The sequence below is a fragment of the Biomphalaria glabrata genome, unplaced genomic scaffold, assembly GCF_947242115.1.
Source record: "Biomphalaria glabrata unplaced genomic scaffold, xgBioGlab47.1 scaffold_19, whole genome shotgun sequence".
Classification (NCBI taxonomy): Eukaryota; Metazoa; Mollusca; class Gastropoda; family Planorbidae; genus Biomphalaria; species Biomphalaria glabrata.
In genome coordinates this window covers 47,111-72,050 of record NW_026602932.1, presented here as the reverse complement: position 1 = coordinate 72,050, position 24,940 = coordinate 47,111, and the positions used below count along the sequence as shown (strand labels likewise).

At 34.0% G+C, this 24,940-nt stretch overlaps 1 protein-coding gene across 6 annotated transcripts; it reads right to left on the bottom strand.

The window, feature by feature from the left end:
* Window positions 1-24,940, bottom strand: LOC129924201 (kinesin-like protein KIF15). 6 transcript variants are annotated; one of them, XM_056018016.1, is made up of 13 exons: window positions 24,750-24,940; window positions 22,121-22,186; window positions 21,344-21,371; window positions 19,585-19,753; window positions 18,572-18,609; window positions 15,262-15,345; window positions 14,927-15,118; window positions 14,702-14,803; window positions 14,499-14,606; window positions 13,727-13,844; window positions 13,496-13,554; window positions 13,324-13,387; window positions 13,107-13,232 (listed from the first exon to the last, which is right to left on the bottom strand). In XM_056018016.1, exons 7-12 carry the CDS (start codon window positions 14,993-14,995, stop codon window positions 13,325-13,327), a joined length of 519 nt encoding a protein of 172 aa, XP_055873991.1. In that variant the 5' UTR covers window positions 14,996-15,118; window positions 15,262-15,345; window positions 18,572-18,609; window positions 19,585-19,753; window positions 21,344-21,371; window positions 22,121-22,186; window positions 24,750-24,940; the 3' UTR covers window positions 13,107-13,232; window position 13,324. The 6 variants fall into 6 exon arrangements, with proteins under 6 accessions (XP_055873989.1, XP_055873988.1, XP_055873991.1 ...); XM_056018015.1 differs by lacking the exon at window positions 24,750-24,940 and having other exon boundaries at window positions 22,121-22,653; XM_056018018.1 differs by lacking the exons at window positions 18,572-18,609; window positions 24,750-24,940 and having other exon boundaries at window positions 22,121-22,653.

The following is a 24,940-nucleotide window of genomic DNA, read 5'->3' as shown; positions in this document are numbered from 1 at the left end:
TTAGAAAATAAATAACTTTATTTTCACTCATTAGAACATTTTGTTCAGTAAGGCATCAGTTGTGGTGTAATGACAAATGTTATGAAAAGTAACAGAACCAATTCTTGTTAATCCATGAAAGCAATAAAATATCAGCTAATATAAATCACATATTACAATATCACTAAGCTAATTTGAAGATCTAATAGTGCTAGGGGCCTTTAACAAAAAAATTGATTGCTATAATTATAAAATAACAACTACTACTCGTAGCATAGTCATTGTAGGGTCACATTTCTGTGGCTTAATGTTAAAAATTACACCTTATTCTATTTAAAATATTGATTCTAACTAATGGCAGTTAAACTTGAGTATGGAATGTTTTTATATACAACACTTCTGCAATTAAGTAAGTAAGTAAAGTTCCCCTTTCAGACCTTGTGGTCTATAGGGCAGATGATGTAAAGGTCATCTGATTCTGTGGCCTACAGTTAACGAGGGTATCATGTAGCCAGCACAATGACCAACCGCCTTTACTTTTCCTCAACTAATGCCATGTACCCATTAGAGTTGGGTGGACTCAGAGGGCCCAAACTTCTGCAATTAGTGATAGATAAATAGTTACATATCTACCAGGCAGTGGCCTCGAAGCACTTCATTATGGCTCTCAGATTTGGCAGCTACATGCAAAGCATTTAAGGGTGCTAGAAGGATTGAACCAAAGGAGTCTGGGTTCAATTATGGGCATAAAATGGCAAGAATACACTAAATATAAATACAGACTGCCACAATGAAACAAATATGACCCAAAGAAAAACTGAAAGACCAGACAAACAGTTATAATAGAGCTCATGGTCTGTGTTGATACATAAACAAAAACTTCCAACTTCCTTAAACTTAAGACTGTCATAATAAACAGCAATAGAAATTATCTGATATGAATATTTACAAATACATTATACAAGTAGTTTAACATATAAGTTATTCAGAAAAATCAAAACACCAACAAAAAAAAAAAAAAAAAAAAAAAGGATTCAAGACAATACATGAAGATCAAATAGCTATTTCTACTAATTCTTTATGTACAGTACATATTTACAATAGGACAGCTTATTTATGTATTACTACAGTTGTAGCTGTAAAATACAACCATGCCTAAATAGCCTACCTATAAATTCAACCTTTCCAGCTCCTACAAAAATGGTCCTATTATTTTTCTTAATTTGTGTCAAAATAGGAGAAATATTTGAGCTTTATTTTTGTTCTTTCTAGAAAAAGATAAATGTGGATGCTCTTTCTCTTTGCTCGATTTAGGAAACCTTGAGGCCTAGTTACATTATTTGTACATCAAATGAGATGACAAATTTATCCAAAAGTAGTAAATTTTATTTAAGGCCTCTAGTTCATAACTTATGAAAATTTAAACTACTAGAGTGAAACACCTCTTGTTCATTTTATTACAAGTATTGACATCAAACATATTCCAATAAAGCATACTTTTAAGCAGAGGATATTCTATATATATATATATTCATAAATATTAGATATAGAAGCACATATGTAACAGACATTTTCAATTCCACAATTTTTATGAGAAACAAATGGCTAGTGAAATGAAAGACAATTTCCATAAACATCTTTTTAAATTCCATTGTAGAACTTATTGTAGTAGCTTGAACTTAAGAAAAATCTTAACAAAAATATCTCAACATATTTCTTTTACAAACTGTGTATAAACACAATTATTAGTCTAGAGTCAATGTCAATCTTGGGCTTCAAACTAAAATATATGTTTATTCAAATACTGGTAGGATTCAACCAATCATTGACATGCTTACAAGTACTGTATCTCTTGTACTGGATTTTTTAAGAAGAATGAAGTGGCTTTCATTTGAATTATAACCATTGATTGATATAAAAAAACAAACATTTACAAAAATAGTGACTCTTTAAAAGGATGTTATTAGTTCATTCACTTTTTTTTACTTCTCCAAGATTGTTCATTTATTTCTGGCATTTTTGTTTCTTTTATTAGAGCTCTTCCTGAAAAAATGTAGAAGTAAAATAGAATGAAAAAAATACTTAACAAATATTTTTAATGAAGATCTATGTACTTACTACTTTATCTATACTAATAGCTACTAAACTGTAATAAATACATTTTATACATTCATTGTCCAGTTCACTTTAACACAGTGCTAGGAGTTAAAATCTAAAGTTGGATTTTATTCAATAATTAATTTGCTATGGAAACACAGAGTGTTTGATTCTGTTTTTGTGATCAGTGTCTTTATAATTGTCCATGTGATAGTAAATGTTAAAATTGTGACCCAGAGGGTGTTTATCTTTAAAATCTTTATAATTTTCTTAATGTTTTCCTCAAATAAGTATCCACGTATGGTTTGTGTTAAATGCCAATGATTGTACTTTTAAGGGTGTATTAAGTTTATTTTTAATGTTCAGATTACCAAACCAGGCAGATATTGAAAATTAAAATATTACAGATGAGAGCATAGTACATTGACAATATTTTTTGTAATGCATAATAAAGACATTGTTTTAGTAGTCTTAATCTTTGTTGTCCATTTTTTGATGATATAATTGGGTGATATAATCTGTGTGTGTAGTGAAATATAAATATATAAAGTGTAAAGCATTACTATTCTGGGCATAATTACCTCTAACTGAGCCATTTTTTTCTGAAGATGACTTTCTCTCTCCAGGCTCACCAATAGCACCTCCTTGCATAGGCACAGCACTCAGTAATTCTTGAAATGCCTCAGCAGCACCCATTTTATTGCACTAAAAAAAAGATAAATAGCAATAAAGTGTAAAATAATTGTGTTGATATGAAAACAAGAAGAATATGTTCTTACAAGTCAGTGGCATAAACTGCTTGGCTGCAAGGAGGCTTCAGTTCGAAACCCAACTAAGTTGTTTGCTGACTGCCTAAATCAGCACAGAAAACCTTAACCCATATACCCCTCCCCCTACATTTCCACACAAAAAAAACCTTAGAGCAATGATTATGTTCTAAGCATGAAAAAGATACTATGCAAAAATGTTAAAAATATATAGAATGTATATAGTCTATATCCTTTCAGTAATTTTGAGTACGAGAACAAACACATTCAATGATCCTAACCCTTATCAATAGTGCTAACATGGCCAAATTCAAATTTAACTTTCCATCAGGACAATCAGTAACAAATGTGGTATGGACTGAGCAATGCAACTCATGTTTCCAAGCCTGTAACATACTTTTTACTTTTCCTGTTTTCTACATCAGGAATTCCACGTGTCTTCTTAACATGACATGAACATTAAATCAGGCAATGTCAACTGAGACTGTGACAATCATGACCATCTAACGACATCCAGAGCACAAAGCACATGATCTGGCAGCCATCCAAGAAGCAACATAGACTCAACTGAAGGGAGTTGCCCAGAACAGACACCCATGGAGTGGTACTGTTAAAGCCCTATGCCCTTCTGGGAGTCAAAAGGAATAAGTCAAGTCAGTCAACATTGTGACCATCTAATGACAATTAGACAAGGTAGACATCCCTGTGTTAAAATGAATCATTAGAAAAAAGTAAAAGATTATTAATGCCTTAAAAATAGTGTTTTAATTAGCATCATTGACTTGAGGAAATTAATACAAGTTACAAAATGTCTTTAAAATCTATTCAATCTAATCTATTCAATCTATTGTTTTCATGAGCAGGAGTTTTTCTACTTATAAATGTGATGTTCAGCTGAATGGCAAAAGCTGCATGGCTAGCCATCAAGAGTGGGAAGTGTTTGAATTGTGTGCATGTTCTCAATGTTTCAAGGAAGTTTTGAATTGTGTGCATGTTCTCAATGTTTCAATGAAGTTTTGAATTGTGTGCATGTTCTCAATGTTTCAATGAAGTTTTGAATTGTGTGCATGTTCTCAATGTTTCAATGAAGTTTTGAATTGTGTGCATGTTCTCAATGTTTCAAGGAAGTTTTGAATTGTGTGCATGTTCTCAATGTTTCAAGGAAGTTTTGAATTGTGTGCATGTTCTCAATGTTTCAAGGAAGTTTTGAATTGTGTGCATGTTCTCAATGTTTCAAGGAAGTTTTGAATTGTGTGCATGTTCTCAATGTTTCAAGGAAGTTTGAAAAGCTTCCACAGAACAGCACTAAAATGTAAGGAAAAAAATGGAAAAGACAGAAAGGAATGAGTCAAAGTAGATTTTGTTGAGTAGAGCCTAATGTTAAGGCTTGTGATACTATAGTTATAATGTTTTTTGTTTGGTGTAATGCACAAATTGTAAGACAAATTTCCTTACGGATAATAAAGATTATTATTATTATTATTATATTATTATAAAAAGTCTCCTTCTCAACTGGGTGGGCATGATGCATTTGTTAAGATTTAAGGGTGTGTCATTGAATTTAAGCTGTGAGGGGATCAACATAATCAAAGGTGAGTCCCAGAATTCACCAGTTTCTTAAATGAACAGATGGCATCGTAAAGAAAAAAAAAGGCTTATCTTATCTTATATAATACAGACATTACTTCAAAAAAGAAGATGATTACGTCCTACGCGTCATGCATTTAGTCATGCATATTAACCAATGACTTAAATGGCTTAATATAGGAGAAGGGAGTGTCTTAGTAATCCCTAGTTTGCTTGATGAATCAATTGTAAAGTGAAGGGGGAAAACAATGCAAAATACAAAATATACTTACATTCCTGTCTTTTAAAACAGATACATGTGTTTCCCTGGCAAGGAGAAGTTCCTCTTTTAATTTTGCTACTTCAAATAATAACTCAGCTACTTTTTTCTGATTGAAAATAAAACATGTATAGTTACAATAATTGCATGCAATATTTAAATGATATTGATCACAAGGTGGTGTAGCCGAGATATTCAGTTACAAGTGTTCAAAGGAAATACAATGACCATTAAAAGAATGATAAATTAGAATTTCTTAAACCTTGCAAGAATAACATATTAGTAAAAGGGTTAAGTAAACTTGACTCATAAAAACAAATTACAATCTAAACAAGTAAAATTAAACATAATCAATGCTGAGTCCTTAAATTGGTGAAGAATCATTGTATTAATTAAGAAAAAGGCAGGGTTTGTAAAAAAAAAAAGGCATAGGAATTTTTTTTTAATGTTACAGTTTCCTCAAGTTACAACAGTTAGACAGTATCTTTGATACTTACATCTTTGCCAAAGATTGACCTCTCAAACTCTTTCATCTTGTGGCTATAGGCTAATTCAATTTTCTTAATAACTTGAAAATTTGGCACTTCAGGAGCTTTCTGCTCACAAACTATTGAACACAAAGAAATTAGAATAACTTTATTCCAGAAAAGTCAAAATTATACAATTATTCTAGCTTGATCATTTGAATTTGGTAAAGACCAATGACCTTACAAATTACAGAGCTAAATAAATAAACACAGAAGAAGCTTTTTTTTATTTCATTAAGTTGTTTTATTTTGCAGTTTTCGTGTTTCAAAGTATTAAATAAAAAAAAAAAAGTCATGATACTAAAAAAGAATTGAAATAAAGTAGCAAAGCTAATAGGTTAGAGGCATTTGTTTATGTTTTTGTCATGTTCAGTTTTTTCCTTGACAGAATTTGTCCATTTTGAGATGATCTCACATAGTTGTAGTGGGTCAAAGTTATCTATCTTGTTTAGTGACGCTCATTTAATAAGACTATACAACTACAAGTGTCATAAGTTGTATTTTCTTTTGAACTTTTAAAGTGTTTAATTCATACAAGAAAAATAATGTGACTTCCCTTTCCTAGGTTTTTCAGATAGTTTTCCCCTCAAAAAAGCCTACTGCCTACAATGACAACTAGGTATGGATGGGCTACCTGGTCCTTTTGACTTTTTTACTTATATAATTTACTTTTCATGAGCAAGCATAACAAATACCACATACATCTATTTACAAACCAAAGTAATAACCTTCTGACATTGTTAATGGCAAGGGACTATCATGAGAACCTGAGCTAGAAATTTCCTATTATCAGAATGCAATGTCAAACAACTAAGCAAATTTATTTCTGAAAGTTGCAATAAAATATTTGTTAGTAATAGGGCAGTCTTACCTTCTGTGTGCTTCAACATAGCTTGTAAAACTTTGTTGTTTTTTTCAAATTTCTAGAAATCAAAATGAAAGGTTTTTTTTAACCAATTATAATTTTTTAAATAAGGTTTATTGTACATCCACTCCCCTCATTAAAGAATTTTAAAAATTTGCCCTTCAATCTAGACCAGGGGTGGGCAAATTATGGCCAGCAGGCCACATGCAGCCCGCCGGAGCATTTTATGCAGCCTGCTGACACCCAAAAACATTATATATGTCCACATAATGTGTAAAAATATAATGATTTTAAAAATCTATTTAAATTATTGAAACTTCTGATTTTTATGACGAAGACGCTAAAAAAACATTTCTTTATATGCCATTCTAATAAGGTTAAAGTAAAGGAGGATTTTTGTAATTGGTAATATGTCGAAACATTTAGTCAAAGACACAAACTCAGGCCATTTTTTTATTCAGTACTATAAAGAACTAGTTGAAAGTGTTGGGTTGGCATGGAACAAGATGGCGAGTTTAACAACATGGTGTCCGAGCTTTGACTGAGAAAAACACGCACAAAGCTTTCCTAATAAAATAAAGAACAATATCCCAACCATAAACTCTTACCTCTACACTGGAAAGTTTGTGAAAAGCTACATTGAATATTAGACATGTTATTGACCCAATTATCTCAGAGCTCAAAGTTATCAGAGCTAGGGATCTTGATCACAGGCAGTTCAGAGAACTACTTGGAAATTTGGAAACATATCATTCCCATGTTCGGTAATACAGTGTTATCCGCTAGCTTAGCATGTTCAAGATAATGAGAAAAACTTGAGATCTCAAGGAAGAAATTGTTTTGTTCCTGTGACTTTGTAACTAATATTTCTAAGGAAGAGTGAAAGACAGCCTTTATGTTTGCCATCAACACTATCCCAATTGGTTATTTGCACATGTTAAATCTTTTCAAACAAAGTCATCCCATTTCTCCATGCAAGCAAGTAAAGACAGGTTTTGACATTTGCTGAAATGTGAAACTATTTCTAGCAAAGGGGTTGAAAAGTACAAGACTTATTCTTTGATTGTGGAATTTGAAAGCAAATTTTAAGAAGTCAAGAACTTAGAAATGGTATCCCGTCAAAATAGCGCGAACAAAATAGCGCGTACAAAATAGCGCGAACAAAATAGCGCAGAAAAAAAAAATATTTCAGTCATTTTGAAAGAAATACTTTAGATATCGTAAAATATGAATAGTGCCAATATTTTTTTTTGTTTTAATGTTATATTTTTTTCGTCATTTTGCAGGAAACACTTTAGATATCGTAAAACATAAATAGGCAAAAATCATAATAAGGTAAACTGAATAATTTCAAAATATGGCACTAAGTTAAATTATAGGAAATGTCACGTAGAAATTAAGTCACTGGCTTGTTTCCGTACATTAGCAATATAGCTTCAAGTCGTCTGTTAAGTTTCAGGTACTCTGTCTTCCTTGTAGCTTTACTTCGTTCTCCAGCATTGTAGCGCAGAATCTTGTTCTCAGTGTTCTCCTGTTCTCTGAGGAAGTGAGAGATTAACTTGTACACATTGGGGTGATGACCGTCAATAGACAGTTGAAATGTATGGTGCCATCCCTCCACTGAATTGTTTGTTTGTGGTAGATTGTCCTTGGAGTCACTCTGCGGTTTCGTCTCTGGCAACCAATATAGTTGTCCTCCCAATAGTCATACAAGATGGAATAGACAAATAACAAGTCTTGTTGCAGGGAACACTGTGCTTACTGCATTTTGACTTGCCTTCTCAAAATCTAACATCACACTCAGTGAAGCAAGAGTTGGTCTTAGCTCCAGCAGTTTCTTGAAGAGTCAAACATAGTCAGGACAATAAATTACTAATAATCCGGTACTTTTATACACATCATATATAAGTCCGCGCTATTTTATCTTGCGTTATTTTGTCTTGCGCTATTTTGTTCGCGCTGTTTTGACGGGTCACCCTTAGAAACTGTTTTCAATATCATCAGTTCACCAATTAGCTGATTCAACTCTAGAGGACACACCTCCAAGCAAATAATGACCTGAAAGAGAAGTTCAAGTAAGTTCTTCCACAGGAGTTTTATGGGTCTTTTCTAGAAACTGCATTTAGAAACTTAAAAAACATTGCTGTTAAAGTTTTCCATTATTAGGGTCCACATACATCTTTGAAAATATGATTGAAAATAAACAAGTGTAAGCAGTCAAGAGGATAACAACCAGTAAGCTAGTTCCACAGTTCAGGAACATTATGCACAAATGTAAACAGTTAAATACTTCATATTGACAACAACTATAATATTAATGTCTTCGATTCCGAAGATTAAGGATGATTACAGTGTTTCACATGACTTCACAAACCCAGTTACAACCTGCATATTTTCCCGCATTTCGTTCAGACAAAGCCATTGTGGTGAAATGTTATGATGTTGGGGGCCACTATGAAGAGATTATTAGTAAAATTAATTTAATTTACAACTCTTGTTGCAGCTTTTCAATAGGGAGTGTAAAAAAAATTAAAGTAAATGTATATTACAGTACATATGTGAATTAAAAGATAGTATACATAGTTAGTTATCATTTTTTTCTAAGTTGTAAGTACACATATATACATATGTACATGTGCGGAACCCCATCTCCAATTTTTTTTTAAATGCGGCCCTGGATGAAAAAATGTTGCCCACTCCTGATCTAGACAAACATTGTTCCTTAAGGTACCCTTTCTTTCAAGTTAACTATTCAAAGCTTTAGAGGAAAATATTTTGTATTTGTTTTCATACTTATTTTTCTTGTTTTTTCTGTGTTTTCACTCAAGAAATTCACCTGACGAGTCATGTTCACTCTTTGCAGTTCTTCTTCTTTGGCTGTCAGCTGAGAGTCATGATTCTGAGGAATAAAAAATATTTTGTTTGACTCCATTTGTAACTTTAGTTTGCATATTTTCTATTTTTTACACTTTGACTTCTGTATCAAACTTTATTATACTGCAGTGTTCTGAACTTAGGGCTAGTAAAGCTTTCATTGTGTTTATTTCCTCCTCCATCTTTTCTCTTAGTGACTGGTTCTAAAAATAAATCTGTCTGTATTTCCTGTTCAAACATCTCTGGGCTTATCACCAGGAGTTTCTCCTCAAGCTCACGGACCTTACTTTCCAATAGTTTGTTCTTTATGTCGGTTTATTATCCCTTTGTCGTGACAGCGATTTCTCTTTAGAGATCAATTCATCCAGCTTATCTTTTAAAAGTTCTTCTTCAAGTTTCGGCTGGTCATTATTCTGTTGAACACATTTCGTCTTGCTTCACTAGGTCCATGCTTTTCCTATCTTGACTGATTTCAAGCTTATCCATCGCACATTTTCTTATCTCATCTAAACCATTTGCAGTGTTCATGTCTGTCTGGATGTCAATGTCTCTTTTTTCAGTTGTTAAAGATAAATTGCTTTCCTCCTCCTCTTCTCCTTCACTGATGCAGTCTACTGCTGGGGGCTTGGAGCAGCTGTGGTCCTTAAACTTAATAAAAAAAAATTAAGCATTATCAATAGATAATTATAAATAAAACTCTTGTATTTGTTACCTAAAAAATTGAAAACAATGCAACATCTTTTAAGTTTGAGAGAGTGGTGTGAGACAATCATCACTTGAAATCATCTTTCTTTACATCTTTATCACGTGGACTTTAACCATTTTAACGTTTAAATAGAAAAGTTTACAAAGTGGGGTTCTTTTAATAGGTAACGTAAATGGTGTTTGAAGCTTAAATGTTAAACAAATAAAAAAGTGTTGTCAGTAAAGTTCCCCTTAGTGAAATATAGGGTTATCTGTATCTGTGGCCCACAGTTAACAAGAGTGTCACAAGGCCTGCATGATGACTAACAGCCTTTACTTTTCCCCACTTAATGTCAGGTACCAATTAAGGCGCCCAAAGATCCTGAAATGAAAAATTCCAGTCTTCACCAAGAGTTGAATCCGGGACCCCCGGCTTGGAGGGCTAGCATTTACCAGGCCTCCTAAAACAAATGAAACATGACATATAACATAAGCACAATAATTGCTGACAGAAAAAAGTGAACAAAATCTGGTGAAACAAATATAGGCTCTGACATTACCCTGGGTAACAATACAGGTCTACAGACCAAAATAACTCTACTGGCTTGGAAGCTTTTTTTTCTGGGGGGACCTGTATGGCACAGTCATATGTTAGCTTAGTACCTGGTCAATGTTGGCAGTTCAGAACTCTATGATTTAAGAGCTTATGCTTCACCAAATGTTATTAACTTTATACCCTAGTGCTGCTTTGATTTGTTACATGTCATTTTTTTATTTATCCATTTTAAAAGCTGCTGCGCAAACAAAGAACTCATTTTAAGGCTATTGTTATCCCATATGGGAGACAAACGTATGCCAAAAACAGTCTTTTTTGGTGAGCTAAAAGGTAACAAAGGTGCCCTACAAAAATGCTTCAAAGACAAGCTTAGGGGTCAACTTTCCTTAGCTGACATAGAACAGAGCACCTGGTTACACGCGGCCTCAGAACGAGACAGCTGGAGGTCACTCACAAAGGCCGCAGGATACACATTTGAGACCAAAAGAAAATCCGCTGCCGAGGACAAACACAGACGGTGAAAAGAAAATCCAAATCGACCACCTGCAAACAATGGTTATGCTTGCCATGGATGTGGCAAAATATTTAAGTCACAGCTGGGGCTGAGGAGCCACGGGAAATACTGCATTCCTTACTAATCTTTGGACTCGAAGACAAGCCTTATTATTATCGTACAATACATAAATATTGGTTTTATAAAAACTTTAAATGAAAAGTGCTAATTTATTTTAGCTATCACTAACAAACCTCTAAGTGATTCATAAAGTTCAACTTTTCCAGCAAGTTTTGATTTTGTTGTTGAAATTTACTAATGACAGCATACAATTTCTGTCAATAAATAAAAATAGACACTTTTTCACCGACCCCTAATTCAATAAAAAAAAAATGTATATACATGATATCTTATTTTCACTTTATGAGTACAGGTTTTTTTTCAAGTTCAACCAACCTTAAATGAATCCTCCTGTAAAAAGATTATTTCATAATCTTTGAAAGAAAGATTCAAATCCTCTATTTTTGGAGATCTGAAGTAAAAAGGTAAAAATTGATTATCTAAAACATATTTAACTTACTAGCAGAGATTTAGACTTGTTAGAGTGCATGAGTTTGGCCTATTGTATAGTACACATATGGTCTTTTAATGAGCATATATATGTTTCAGAGAAGCAAAAAACAAAAGTTATATTTAATGTTAACATAAGTTTGTTTAATTTTTAGACAGATGGTTGGGTCTAGTACGAGGCACATAATTATTTTCAACATCTGATGGAATTATTAACTTGGCATGTTCATCATTCACTACCCTGTTATGATTACACTTAAATAACCTTTTTGTTATTAAAAAAATGTTATGACTGGTAAAGAATTAAGGAGAAATGTATGTCCTTTTTAATAAAATTAAATAATCATTAAAGGACCAAAAGTTATTTTAGTTTTAAATAAATTATCCTCGATCCATCTCTTCGTGATATCACTTCACCATTCTTGCCATTTACTTGTCTCTCTGGCTTAGCAAATTTTCCTGATTTTAATGACTTAGTACTGTTCTGAAGGGCTGTTTCTTCTGCTTTTGCCATGCTTCATTGTAGTTCCTCCTGTCCTGATGCTATGCTTGGCATTCCTATCTATTTCAGCATATTCTTTTTGTACTTTTTTCCTTTTGCTGTTCTTGTTTTACTGTTGTTCATGCCTGCTTTCTTCTCTCTTCTTTCTTTTATCATCTGAAGAGTTTCTGTTGAAATCCACTCCTTGTGTGTTTATGACTTGGACTCTAGTACTTCTTGGCATGTACACTTTCTGCCACGTCTGTTTTCTACTGTCTCCTCTTCAAGCAGCTCTTTTAGGAGCTGGAACTTATTTGATAAAATGAAACTCTTACCATTTTCGCAGTCTTTCAGAACAATGGTGTTGTAGTGTTGGCATTGGCTGGACACTCCAGTCCAACTCTTCTTCAGCTTCAGTCTCACTCTGGCGATCAGAAGATGATGATCTGAGGCAACAACTGCTCCTTGTCTGACATGTTCATCCTGAAGAGATTGACAGAACTTCTTCACAATACAGACATGGTCTGTTGCCTTGTTTATTCGTTTGTGTGGGAAGACAGTTACTCCTATCACCAAGTTGCTTGAGGCACACATATCTTCAAATCTTTCTCCATTTTTGTTCCACCTAGTCCATGCTTTCCCATGATCTCCTTATATCCTATGAGAGCATTGAAGTCACCCATTATGATGAGGATGTTCTTTTCAGGTCTGTCATATATGATCGTAGTCTGCCTGTTGTAAAAATTATCCTACTCCTCCTCTTTACTGGGGGTGTAGCATTGGACAATATCTAAGTTAATTCTCTTCTTCACTGTGTGGAAAGAGGTTATTATTCGTGGTCCATGCGCATCCCAACCAATAAATGCTTTCTGAGCTCACTGAGAAAGCATCCTGAGTGTGTGTAGCCTCCCACTCATGCCCTGAGCATAAAAGTAGCTCACCCAAAATCAGTCATTTCTGCCTGGAACCAGTCCATCGTGACTTGCTGATTCCTACAATGGTGAGGTTGAACCTTTTCATTTCAGCCGCCACTTGCACTGTCTTCCCAGTCTCATACATGGTCCGGAGGTTTCAAGGACTGATGGTGGTGGTGGTCCTGGTAGAGATGATGGTCTTTGGCCTGTCAGCTTCCTGGTGTCTCTGGACTTCCAGCTGGAGGTCCATCTTTTCCCAGGTCCATGACTTCTGTTGATTTGCTATTTTGTATTTCTATAGTTAGTGGTTGTTTTAAAAGAGTAGGGTAGCTAGCCCTATGCCCAACCCTCTTCCTTTCTCAAATGGGCTATGGACCGTCCTATGGTAGAGTTTTTAAAAAAGTAAAAATAGCACTTAATAAATATGAAATAGAAGAACAGTTTACCTGGTGCGGTAACAACATCAACAACGTCTTATCTCTGGCCCAGGTGAACTGTGCATAGTTTCGATTAGTTGTTTTGACTAATTTCAATTTGAAGTTCTTGATTATTGCTGTGAATGTCTTTAATTACAACAGCCTGATGCATGGAATTGCATAATTCATTTATCAATTGAATACATTCTATTCACTTCACAGTAAAAAAACAATGTATCTGATTAAAGTCATACCTTATTTTTCTTTTGTTTGGCACTTTTGGCAAACTTTCAAGTGTATAATGTTTCTAGACAACACCTGCACAATTAAATATAGATGTAAGTATGTGTATATGAGATTAGGAAAAAGAAAGTAAACAAAACTATTGAGCAATATTAGAGTCATTAGTACTTCTACTTGAACTACCTGGAGTCTGGATGAACACAGGCTATCATTCTTGTCTTTGTTTTTCCACCAATTGAATCCTATACGAAAAGTTTATTCTGAGTTAGTTACATGAAAATATAAGTCTAACATCATTAACAGCCTCTTAGTTTTGAAATCCAGAAAGTGTTGTTTCTTTTTTTTTATAAGACACTTATAACAATGTAAACATATATTCATCAAACAAACTAAATTCATTGAGCCAGCACTAACCCTCAACAAAAATGTTAATTTGGAGTTTCTGTAAGGGATGTGACGTTTTTTTTCCATAGCTCAGAGACATGATGACATTCCCTAAGACAGAGAGGGACTTATTGATGCTTCCAGCCTCCTGTGTTTTAAGATAAAATAAAATAATAAAATATTTGAGTAAATTTTTTTTTTTCAGTATACTTCTTGACCAATTCAACCTCTTTTTAAATATTTAAGTTTTGAAGCATCTAATTAAAATAACAGGAAATGTATTATTAAAAATTTAAAAATATTAGTACCTGATTTTAAAAAATGTGTATCCCTAAAGGAATTTGAAAGATTACAGCTTACACCCAAACTCATTTTGGTTTGATTGCATTGTTTAGAAAGGCAGTAATCTACCCAAATGGATCTTGTACTACTTTAACACTTTTAAGACTAGAACTAATTAATTATCTAATAAATTTATTATTTTCATAGGCTAGTAGCAAGTCAAAATGTACATTTAATATATAAAATTTATTTTATGCTCAATTATTACTTGCATGATTTTTATTATCAAAGTTAAGAAACTATACTTTTTTTTTCTTTTATCTCTATTGAAACATTTAAACTTAGCTTAACAAACATTTCCTTTGTAAAATTTCACAGAATATAAGTAACTTTAGCAAAAACATAAAATTCAGATAGAATCCATTTTGACATTAGTTTTCTATCATAGACTATTTCATGAGCAATTATCAGAAATTAATATTATAACTTTCTTCTACTCCAAAAGAAAATGAAGAATTACTTTGAGCTGAGTGCTGTCAGTGTTGGTAGCTTTCTGTCTCTCTGATCCTGCCAGATCAATTAGATTTATCTGTGATATATTGCTTTTTTGGAAACCACCTACTTCCTCCTAGTGGATAAACACAGACAAAATAAATGTCTATTTGTACATTAAGTGTACATGTTTTAATTAACATTAACATTTAATTGAAATAAAAACTATACCTTTGACTCTATTTTAACTGTAAAAACAGCATGAGAGCGCGAACCCTCTCTGTTCATGGAAGTAAGAGCTACTCTACGATTCAACCAGCCCTTGATTATTAACTGAAGACAACAAAGTATGTTCCATTCCTTAAAAACTCAATTCAGGCATATTATTATCAAGAAAAATCTTACAAAAAACAAAAATGTGTAAAACTAGAATTAACTCAATGATGGCTTGAATACCTGATAAGCATCTCTTGGGTTGCAGATAACTTGCTCAATGAGTCCATCTACAAAGACACCTTTGTTCATATTCTCACATAAGCGAATACCTTGTGAAGCTGTATCCAAAAGATCAAAGATTTGCTCTTGATTTGCTCTTGATAGATTTCTAAAAAGGAGCAGTGACACAAAAACTGTTTTTTTACTGCCATGCTGTGAAGAGAATTAAAAAAATGTTATGATTCGTGTTTTAAACAAAAGTGGGGCAGAAAAAAAAAGGAAACATTTAAATCTAATGGTTTCATTACACCAGTTAAACCTTATAAAAACAATTATATACAATAAAAGAAAGTTACATCTTGTTGGTGAGCTATTACACTAGAGAGATACTCCAAACTTCTGGGAATCACACCACGAGCTTTCCAAGTTCTCAGAGGGACCTTTAATAATAAAAAAAAAAAGATTTAAAATAAATTTCTCTGTTAAATGTTTTTCTTAAACATCAGCAATAATGCAATTTTTACTAGATCAATATATTCATATATAGATATTTATAACTACAATTAAAATATAACTAATATTTTGTCCTTTGAAAAAAAGCTTTCCCTTTTGTATGCATGTCATGTCTCCCTACTTGAGAAATGCTGGCCAAAGAACTCATAAAATCTTATTCCCCTTCTAACCTGAATTACACCATTAGGAAAGGAAACAAACTAAAAGTGTACCACATAAACAGATTAGCAAAATACCACGATAGGTCAGACGAAGTTAGTGAAAACAAACAGGACCAATTAATAACAGCCTGCATCGCAGCTGTCATCAATGACACAGAGGAAGATCAAGAAGGACAAAAATTGGATAGTGGGTTAGAAAATTTACCTACTTTTGAAGTCACCGAAAATATTGGTCTGCAGCATGTTAAAATTAACAAGGAACTTAACGATTCGCAACACAACAATATAGTTCAGGTTATAAAACAATTTCAAGAAATAATAACAGACATCCCCGGAAAGGCTAAAGTTAAAGAGTTCAGAATAGAAGTCACGTCAGAGAAGCCTATCAACCTAAAGCCATATACGGTCCCTATCCATATGAGGGAAAATTTAGATAAGAAAATAGAAAATATGTTAAAATTTGACATAATAGAAGAATCAGAGTCACCATATGCGTCTCCCGTCGTGCTAATTAAGAAAAAGGATTCATCGCTAAGGTTATGCGTAGACTATAGGCGGTTAAACGCAATCACTAGGTTCGATGCCGAAGTAATTCCAGACCCAGAAGATTTGTTTGTTCAAGTACACAAGGCTAAATACTTCACAAAGGTGGATTTAACGAAAGGATTTTGGCAGCTGCCCATAGAGGAAAGTAGCCGTAAATATACTGCTTTTAAGGTCCCTAATGGACACTTTCAGTTTAAATACGTCCCCTTCGGTCTTGCTAACAGTCCAAGTTTTTTTAATAGAACGATTCGTAATGTCTTACAAGGATTATCAAATGTTATTTTCTATTTTGATGACATACTTATTTATAATGATGACTGGGAAAGCCATTTGATGTCCGTACAGCAAGTAATGACTAGACTTAGGGATTATGGACTTACAGTTAAACCAGAGAAATTGGAGCTGGGATTCTTTAAAATCACCTTTTTGGGTCATGTTGTTGGCGGGGGTAAAATGGAACCAGACCCCAAAAATCTGGAAAGGATTATGGGCCTTAGGCCCCCCACAAATAAGAAAGAAGTTAGATCCATTTTAGGCATAGCTAATTATTACAGTAAGTTCATTCCATCTTTCGCTGATATTGTATTTCCCCTCACCCAATTGCTGAGAAAGGGAACGCCCACGAGGGTCACCTGGAGTCCCGAGTGCGACTTGGCATTGAAGAAGATTCAGTCTTGCCTGTCCTCTTCCCCTATTTTAATACTACCAAACCCTAACAGACCTTTTACTATTCAAACAGATGCATCCGACAAGGGAATAGCTTGTTGCTTGTTACAGCAGGTGGACGGCATCCTTCACCCTATAAAGTACCTGAGCAGAAAGCTCTTGCCTAGAGAGCGGCATTATGCCATCATTGAGCGGGAATGTTTGGCGATCGTCTGGAGTGTCCAACGTCTAGACAGGTATCTCTGTGGAACTAAGTTCACTATTCAGTGCGACCACAGACCATTGTCTTACTTGAAGTCTTGTAAATTTCAAAATAATTGAATCTGCCGTTGGTCTCTTATGCTTCAAAACTTCAATTTTGATATTGTACACATTGAAGGCCGCAATAATTTCCTAGCAGACACTCTGTCAAGACTAACCTAGCAATTTTATTTACATAGTGGTGTTAGTTATAACTGTTAGCATTTTTTTTTTGTGTTTTTTTTTTCTTTTGACTATAAGGAACCGTTGAAGCCACTTAAACTAGAAGAGATGTTTTCTTTTTCTTTCTTTTTCCTCTCCTTCCAGACATTCATTGTTATAGACGTGTAATGCGTCATTTATCTTCCTATTTCAAACTACTTGTAAGTCTCAAGACCAGTAAGCCTATGTCAAATTGTAATTTTGCTGCCATTGCCGCAAGTTCATTTATGTTCATTTATGTTCCTTTACTTAATGTACATTGTGTCATTCTTATCAATTATAGCTCTACCTAGGCATAATTTTTTTTTCTGTCAGAGTAATATAGGCTACTTTGCATATATGTCAATGCACTTTGATGCATATATGTGTTTATATACACAATAGACATTACTATTCTACTGTAAGGGTTTTAGTCTATTTGAATACATTTATATATGTGTGTGTATTTTTGAACCCATATGCGTAATATCGGTATATGTGTATGTATATATAAATATATTTCAATGACTGTTATTTGACATAATAACAGTCATATCGTGAGAGGGGGGATGTCAGGGGCAGGTATGGCGAGAGTGATTGTGTTATTTCTTTGTAGTATTTAAGTATAAAAGAGTTATATCCCTTTGTTTATTTCTCCTCTTCTCTTTCCCCCCCCCAGGCATGAATGTGAACAGTATACACGTGATGTTTTTGAATGGTAGTTTTTCCGCTGGTTGATAGAGTGGATTGGTAGTTCGTTAGTTGTATTATGTTCCTGGACTGGTGTTTTGCGTATTTAATATTTACTGAGGTTGATATCATTTTTTGTGCTCAATCAGATACTATTAAAGTATTACTTGTGTTATTCACATATAGTTGGAGTCGGAGTTTGTTTGTGATAATTATTCGTATTTAAGTAACCCCCTAACGAGCCTAACGAGCCAAGTCGAGAAACACACCAACCAAGTCCAGCCAAGCATAAGTGAACCCTGACATCTGTGGTCTATAGGGCAGATGATGTAAAGGTCATCTGATTCTGTGGCCTATAGTTACTTAGGGTGTCATGTGGCCAGCACAATGACCAATCACATTTACTTTTCCCAACTAATGTTGGGTACCCATTAGAGCTGGGTGGACGCCTGAAGATCCCAAAATTAAAAATCCCAGTCTTCAACAGGATTTGAAGACTTGTTTGGAAGCCAAACACTTTACAGCTCAGCCAACGCGCCTCCTTCAGAAAATCTATTTAATTTTTAAAATTAATATTCGTTGTAACAAAAATATAATACAATATCATAAATGCCAAGATTTATATTTTTAATGATGAAAGAACAATTACCAAACATAGTAAAACTTTTTCCTGAGCCAGTCTGGCCACTAAGAAAGTGCAAAAGAAATAAAATGTTAACAATAGAGAGAGTGAAATGTAAGTGTACAGTGTACAAACCTCTACCACTGCCCCTGACAGAGTATTTGTATAAAAAAAAAATACTGTTACAAGTTAAAAACAAATCTGAAACAAAGGTGAGCTTTAAAATTATTGAAGACCATTTAATTGCCACACTCAAAACTCAATGTTAGCAAGCAATTGCATGACCATGCAAAAACAAGCTTTATCTAAACAGTATCAATTTCCTCCCCTTAAAACAGCTATCTACTTTCTTTCAACTTAGAACAGGACACAAAGCTTTACATTTTCACCATAACAGAATAAACCAGACCCACCAACCCCTCCACAAACATTGCGCCCAGCCTCTTGAAACTGTCAATCTTATCTTCTTTGAATGCTCCAATCTAATTCACCTTAGGCAGACAATATTACAACAACCTATCATAACCAACACTCAGTATGGCAGTGTGGAACAGCTAAAAAAAACATTCTAATTTTTCCTTGGTACAGATCGCAAAGGAGCTTACAGCTCAGCAACAAAAAGCTGGCTAGAAGAAGAAGGAAATCTTCAATTCTTCAAAACTATTTCTATTTGTCTACTGTAAATCATATCTCTTGTGTATATAAAAATATACACATTTTCATCTCAAATCATACATGATTTTTTCCTGCTTGCAACACTGAATTATATAGATAGACATACTAAGACAGCGGCAGAAATTTTGATAGAATTTCTTGCAAATAAAAATTGAATAGAGTGAACATTTGTTTTTAATTGTATAAACTAAGTTGCTCTACTACTGTCTGGACCAAGCATTCACACAATTTAAATGTTTCACATTAAAAAGGAATATTAAAGGAAAAGTAGTTTCTAACATCAAAAACATTCTAATTCATTTCTTTTGTGTTTTTTTTAAAGGTTAAAGGTTAAAGATAAAATTTCATTCTTTACTGTGACCAACCTGTGTGGTGTCAGCATCTGCTACATTGTCATAGGTGAAAATTGTGGGCTCTGGCTTTGTGTGAAGAATAATGGCATTGTCTGCAGTGTTAACATCCAGAACTCATGGTGCAAAGTCTTTTTCACTTGGATCAGGAGGGTGAACTCTTAGCAATATTTGAATTGAATCTCTTTGTAAAGATGTAGACAAAGAAAGCAGGTTTAAAAATACTGAAACTTAACATATAACATATTAAAAGGCACATTCCTCGTCCCATATGCTAGGACAAATTTGTACAAATACTCCTTCTTCCCTAGTGCTATTAGAGCATGGAATGGGTTGCCTGAGATAGCCAGGAAAACCAGTGACTTGGCAGAATTTAAGTCATTGGTTAATATGCATGACTAAACGCATGACGCGTAGGACGTAATCATCTTCTTTTTTGAAGTAGCGTCTGTATTATATAAGATAAGATATTAAGCTAAAAAAGGCAAGTGACTTAGTTACAAAGCACTTAGCTTCTAAACAGAGGGATCTTAGGTTCCAATCTGATTGATTGAGAATTTCAGGAATTTAAGGATGCACCTGAGTTCACTCAACTCTAATGGTTACCTGAAATTTTTTGGGGAAAGTAAAGGCAGTGGGCCATTGTGCTGGCAGCATGACACCCTAATCAGCCATAGAAACAAATGACATGTACATCATCTGTTCCATGTATTGCAAGGTCTGAAACTAGCTACTATTGAAATGCTTAAAAAAAAAATTAAAAAAAAAACATGACTCTTCAACACTAAATGACTAGCACTGCAACCATGCATGTGTTGAGTTACTCAGCAGCTTTACTATTGATCTTAATGTTAAAATTGTAAAAACAAAAATGGTTTGAAAAAAAAAAGCTTAAACGAAGTGTAATTGTATCAATTAGTTTGGATCAGTCATGTAATCAAATTTCTAATAGATTATAATTATAATAAATTATAATTATAATAAATTATAATAAGAAATTATAGTAATATTGAACAACAACAATAAATCTGTACGATTAATAATATTTTTACCAATGTTTTTTTTTAGAATTATTTCATGCTTTTAGCTTTCTCAGTATGCTATGACTCTTATCTGGACCAGGGTGGATGTAACTGCAATTGATTTTTAAAGACATTTAAAAAAAAAAGGGAATGACCTGAATTCAAACTAGTATCCAGGCTCATGCCTCCTTGGGCTGAGGTGCTAACCAGTCTGCTAGTGAGGCACTTATGACTGGAAGATTGTATGTTTGTTTCCATTTAGAGGGGCAACCTATAAAGGGGACATTCAATTTATACCACCACTTCAGTCAAGTATCGGAACAATTTCTTTCCCTCATTTAAAGATATGAAACAAAATAATAAATTACCAATAGTTATTTTACTAAATTTGTTAAATTTTTTTTTATTGTTGTATTATCAGGTAAAGAAATAATTGTGATAAATTTCAGCTTAATCCGAGATCAGGTGTCAGACATAACAAAAAGGCAGATAGAGAGTTGATATTTAAGCTTTGTAAAAAGGTTCAACACCTAATGTATCTGGCATAAGTATCACTTATGTTATAAGAAATTAAAAAGTTAAATAAGTAAATAAAGGTAAACAAAGATTATCAATTATGCTTAATGTTTTGTTATAAATTACAGGGTGATTTTTTAAATTACCGGTACATTAAAAATAATTTACAATTATGAAAAACAGTATGAAATATTGTGCTTTAAAGAAAATAATTAAATAAAATAAAAATGCTTAACCTGATTGATGGATCCATATATATTGCAGCTGTAAATTAAAAAAAATATATTGTTAATGTGTTGTTCTATCCGAAAACAAAAAATGTGTTCTATAAACATTGAAGTATAATTAAATACATAAATATTTAAAACAAAGCATAATCATTTTTATGTAACAGTACATCAGAGCTATTAGTATTCAGAGAAAAAAAGAAAAACAAAGATTATATTAAGCATCTATAGCTGTATCAATAAGTTTGGATCAGTCATGTAATTAAATTTTCAAATAGATCTACACCAGCATTTCCTAAACTTTTAACATATGCATACCTAGCCCCCCCTAACCGAGATGACAGTTCCTGGTTAATTTTAATCTGAGACACTGTGCCACATCTGTTCCTATTTTTTCCATTTAATGCTGAAAAAGTAACGTTATATAAATTTTAATTTTGAAAAGGCAAGATATATTTCAGAACTTTTTCTTTTAAAACCGGATACACATTTTTAGCCTTTGAAAAAGTCAATTAGGAAATCAGAGTGCTTGTAATGCTCTCCATTATTCATTTGACTGTTAGAAAGTATTTCTCTTAAGGCCAGATATGGATCAAAATCTCTTCAACCCAAGTCTTGTCTCAAGGTTCCACAAAGGCAGCAACCATTTTTAGATTGGGTTGTGCCACATACATAGTGCCCAGACTCCAGTCATGAGCCCACTTACTACAAGGGGGCAAAGGCCGTGCTAACCACAGGTTATTTCTTCATATACCTATTTTGTAACTACAAAAGCTCTGTAAGTACCTCTATTCTGTGTCCTTAATTTGAAAAACGAAGTGTCGGACTTGCTGGGTTGTCAGGTCTCTCTTTCTGTTGGTGATATGAAATGATTATTTTATTATTGTAGACAAACAATATTAATTTTAATAAGACTCTAATCTCATACACTAACTGTAACTAAACCTCCATAGTGACCTTAGACCACCTCTACTAAATCTCTAGGATCTAGAATATTCTAGATTATAACAATATTAATTATAAAATGGTACTATAAATGTAGACCACTTCACATATCTAGGTAGTATTGTGTCAAATAACGCCTCACTTTCAAGGGAAGTTGATAACCGTCTGGCCAGGGCCAGTAGCGCTTTTGGATGCCTTCAGGCAAGAGTTTGGCGGAACAAATTGCTCCGCCTGCCTACAAATATCAATGTCTACCAGGCGGTGGTTCTCTCAACCCTTCTGTATGACTCTGAGACATGGACACTATACAGAAAACAACTAAGACTTCTTGAGCGCTTTCACCAAAGATGCTTGTGCTCCATCATGGACATACGGTGTTAAGACTGTACTACAAACAGTGATGTCCTTGCAAAGGCCAGTATAGACAGTATAGAGGGGCTTCTTATGGTCTGACAGTTATGCTGGGCAGGGCATGTATCCCGTATGGGAGACGAACGTATGACAAAGGCAGTCTTTTTTAATGAAGTAAAAGGTGGTCAACGTAACAGAGGTGCTCCACGGAAACGCTTCAAACACCAGCATAAGTGTCAACTTTCCTTAGCTGACATAGAAGAGAGCACCTGGTTGCAGGCGGCCTCAGAACGAGACAGCTAGAGGTCACTCACGAAGGCCACGGGATACACATTTGAGACAAAAATAAAATCCGCTGCCACCTGCAGACAATGGTTATGCTTGCCCTGGATGTGGCAAAATATGTAGGTCACAGCTGGGGTTGCACAGTCATGGGAAATACAAGCATTCCTCTCTAATCTTGGGACTCAAAGACAAGCCTTAAAATGTATATAAACTACTACTACTAACTACTTTTTAACTAGATCTAGATCTAGATAAGTCAATCTATCTAGTTAAATCTAGTAGTAGATATACTTAGATCTGTAGGATACTATTACTATATAGGGGCTATAATTATTAGTATATTATTATTATTATTAAAATTATACTTAATTACTTAATATACTAGGGCTAGGCCGCCTAGGCCTATGTGAATATTATTATCATATTTGTTGGTAATACTTTAGATCTGCGCTCAGAATAAAATGTATCCAAAATTTAATTTATATCACAATAGTGCTTTTTTTTTTAAAATTCATTTTGTTATAAAAAGTTACTTTTATTTTTTACTTTACATCAATAAAGTGCCTTAGCGACTTGTGGTCTGTGCGCTGCTGTATGTTCAAGACTCAAAAGTGGCCGAGTTTTATTTTTGAAGTGTTAGGGGAACGAAACAATTACTTAAGTTTATATTTTTACCACAGACATAAAGGCATATATGTCTGTCCTTTTTTTTTTACCTGCAAAGTTTCTAAGGACAATATCAGAGTAACAGAACAATATTTGTTATGGTAGATTGCATACAATCAATTTAGGCCTATTTCGAAAGTAAAATTTGTAAGAAAGAAAATGCTTGATGACTGCTTGGTGGTTTGGCTTCCTAACCGATGAGTCTCGATCGGGTTCGAATCTCGGTGAAGAGTTGGTTAGGAATTTCTGGATTTTTAGGGTGCTCCTGAGTCCATTCAGCTCTAATGGTGCCTGACATAAGTTAGCGAATGTAAAAGCGGTTGGTCGTTGTGCTAGCCACATGACATTCTAGTTAATGGTCGTCAACTGCCTTATGGAAAGCAAGGTCTAAAATGTAGGTGCTCTACTCTATATATCTGTCTGTCTGTTAGGGGTGGACTGGGTATCAAAATCGGCCCAGGCATTTCAATACCATCCGGCCCATAAATTGTATATTATATGATGGACATCCAGATCTAGGTCTACCTGACGTCATAATCATTATGTTAAATTTGATAATGTATCGAAAGCTGTACACATGCTTACAGTGAACACTGTGTCCTTATAAGGAATAAAGTCTTTATATTGCTTTTTAATCGCAAAGTGTATAGGCCCTAAAAGGATGAAGCTCTATGGATTTAGGCTATTACATTATTTCGGAAAATATGTTAGATTAAATTAATAGGCCTTAGTAGAGTATATTTAAAAAAAAAAACTACTTCGCTCAGGGGCCACTTCCCCTGAAAAAAGAATATTATAAAACATTTAACAATTTAATAGTGGCATCCATGCGGCCCTTATCTTATAAAATACAGACGTGATTTCTAAAAAAGAAGATGCTTACTCTAGTCACTAGTCCCACCGGCTACCGGCCCATTTGGATACCGGCCCACCGGGCATTTGCACGAATGTCCATATAGCCAATCCGCCCCTGTTGTCTATCTATCTATCCATAACCCCTAAATCTATCTATCTATCTATCAACACGTAACCTGACATTAGTTAGGGAAAGTAAGAGTGGTTGGTCGTTGTGCTGGTCACATGACACTTTCGTTAACAGTAGGTCATAGCAACAGATGATCTTTACACTATCTGCCTTATAGATTGCAAGGTCAAAAAGGGTGCTTACTTTATTTATGGCTGTCTGGTGACGTGGTAAGAGCGCTGGGCTATTGTCTAATTGGTACCGTATTCAAACCCTGCCCGTTGCTTTACACAAGTTGTTCTGGCAAAGGTTTCTAGGATGTATTCATCTTCTATTCTGATGGAACATCCGAAACATATGAAAGGAAATTAAAACAAGTTAATACTCAAAGCCGA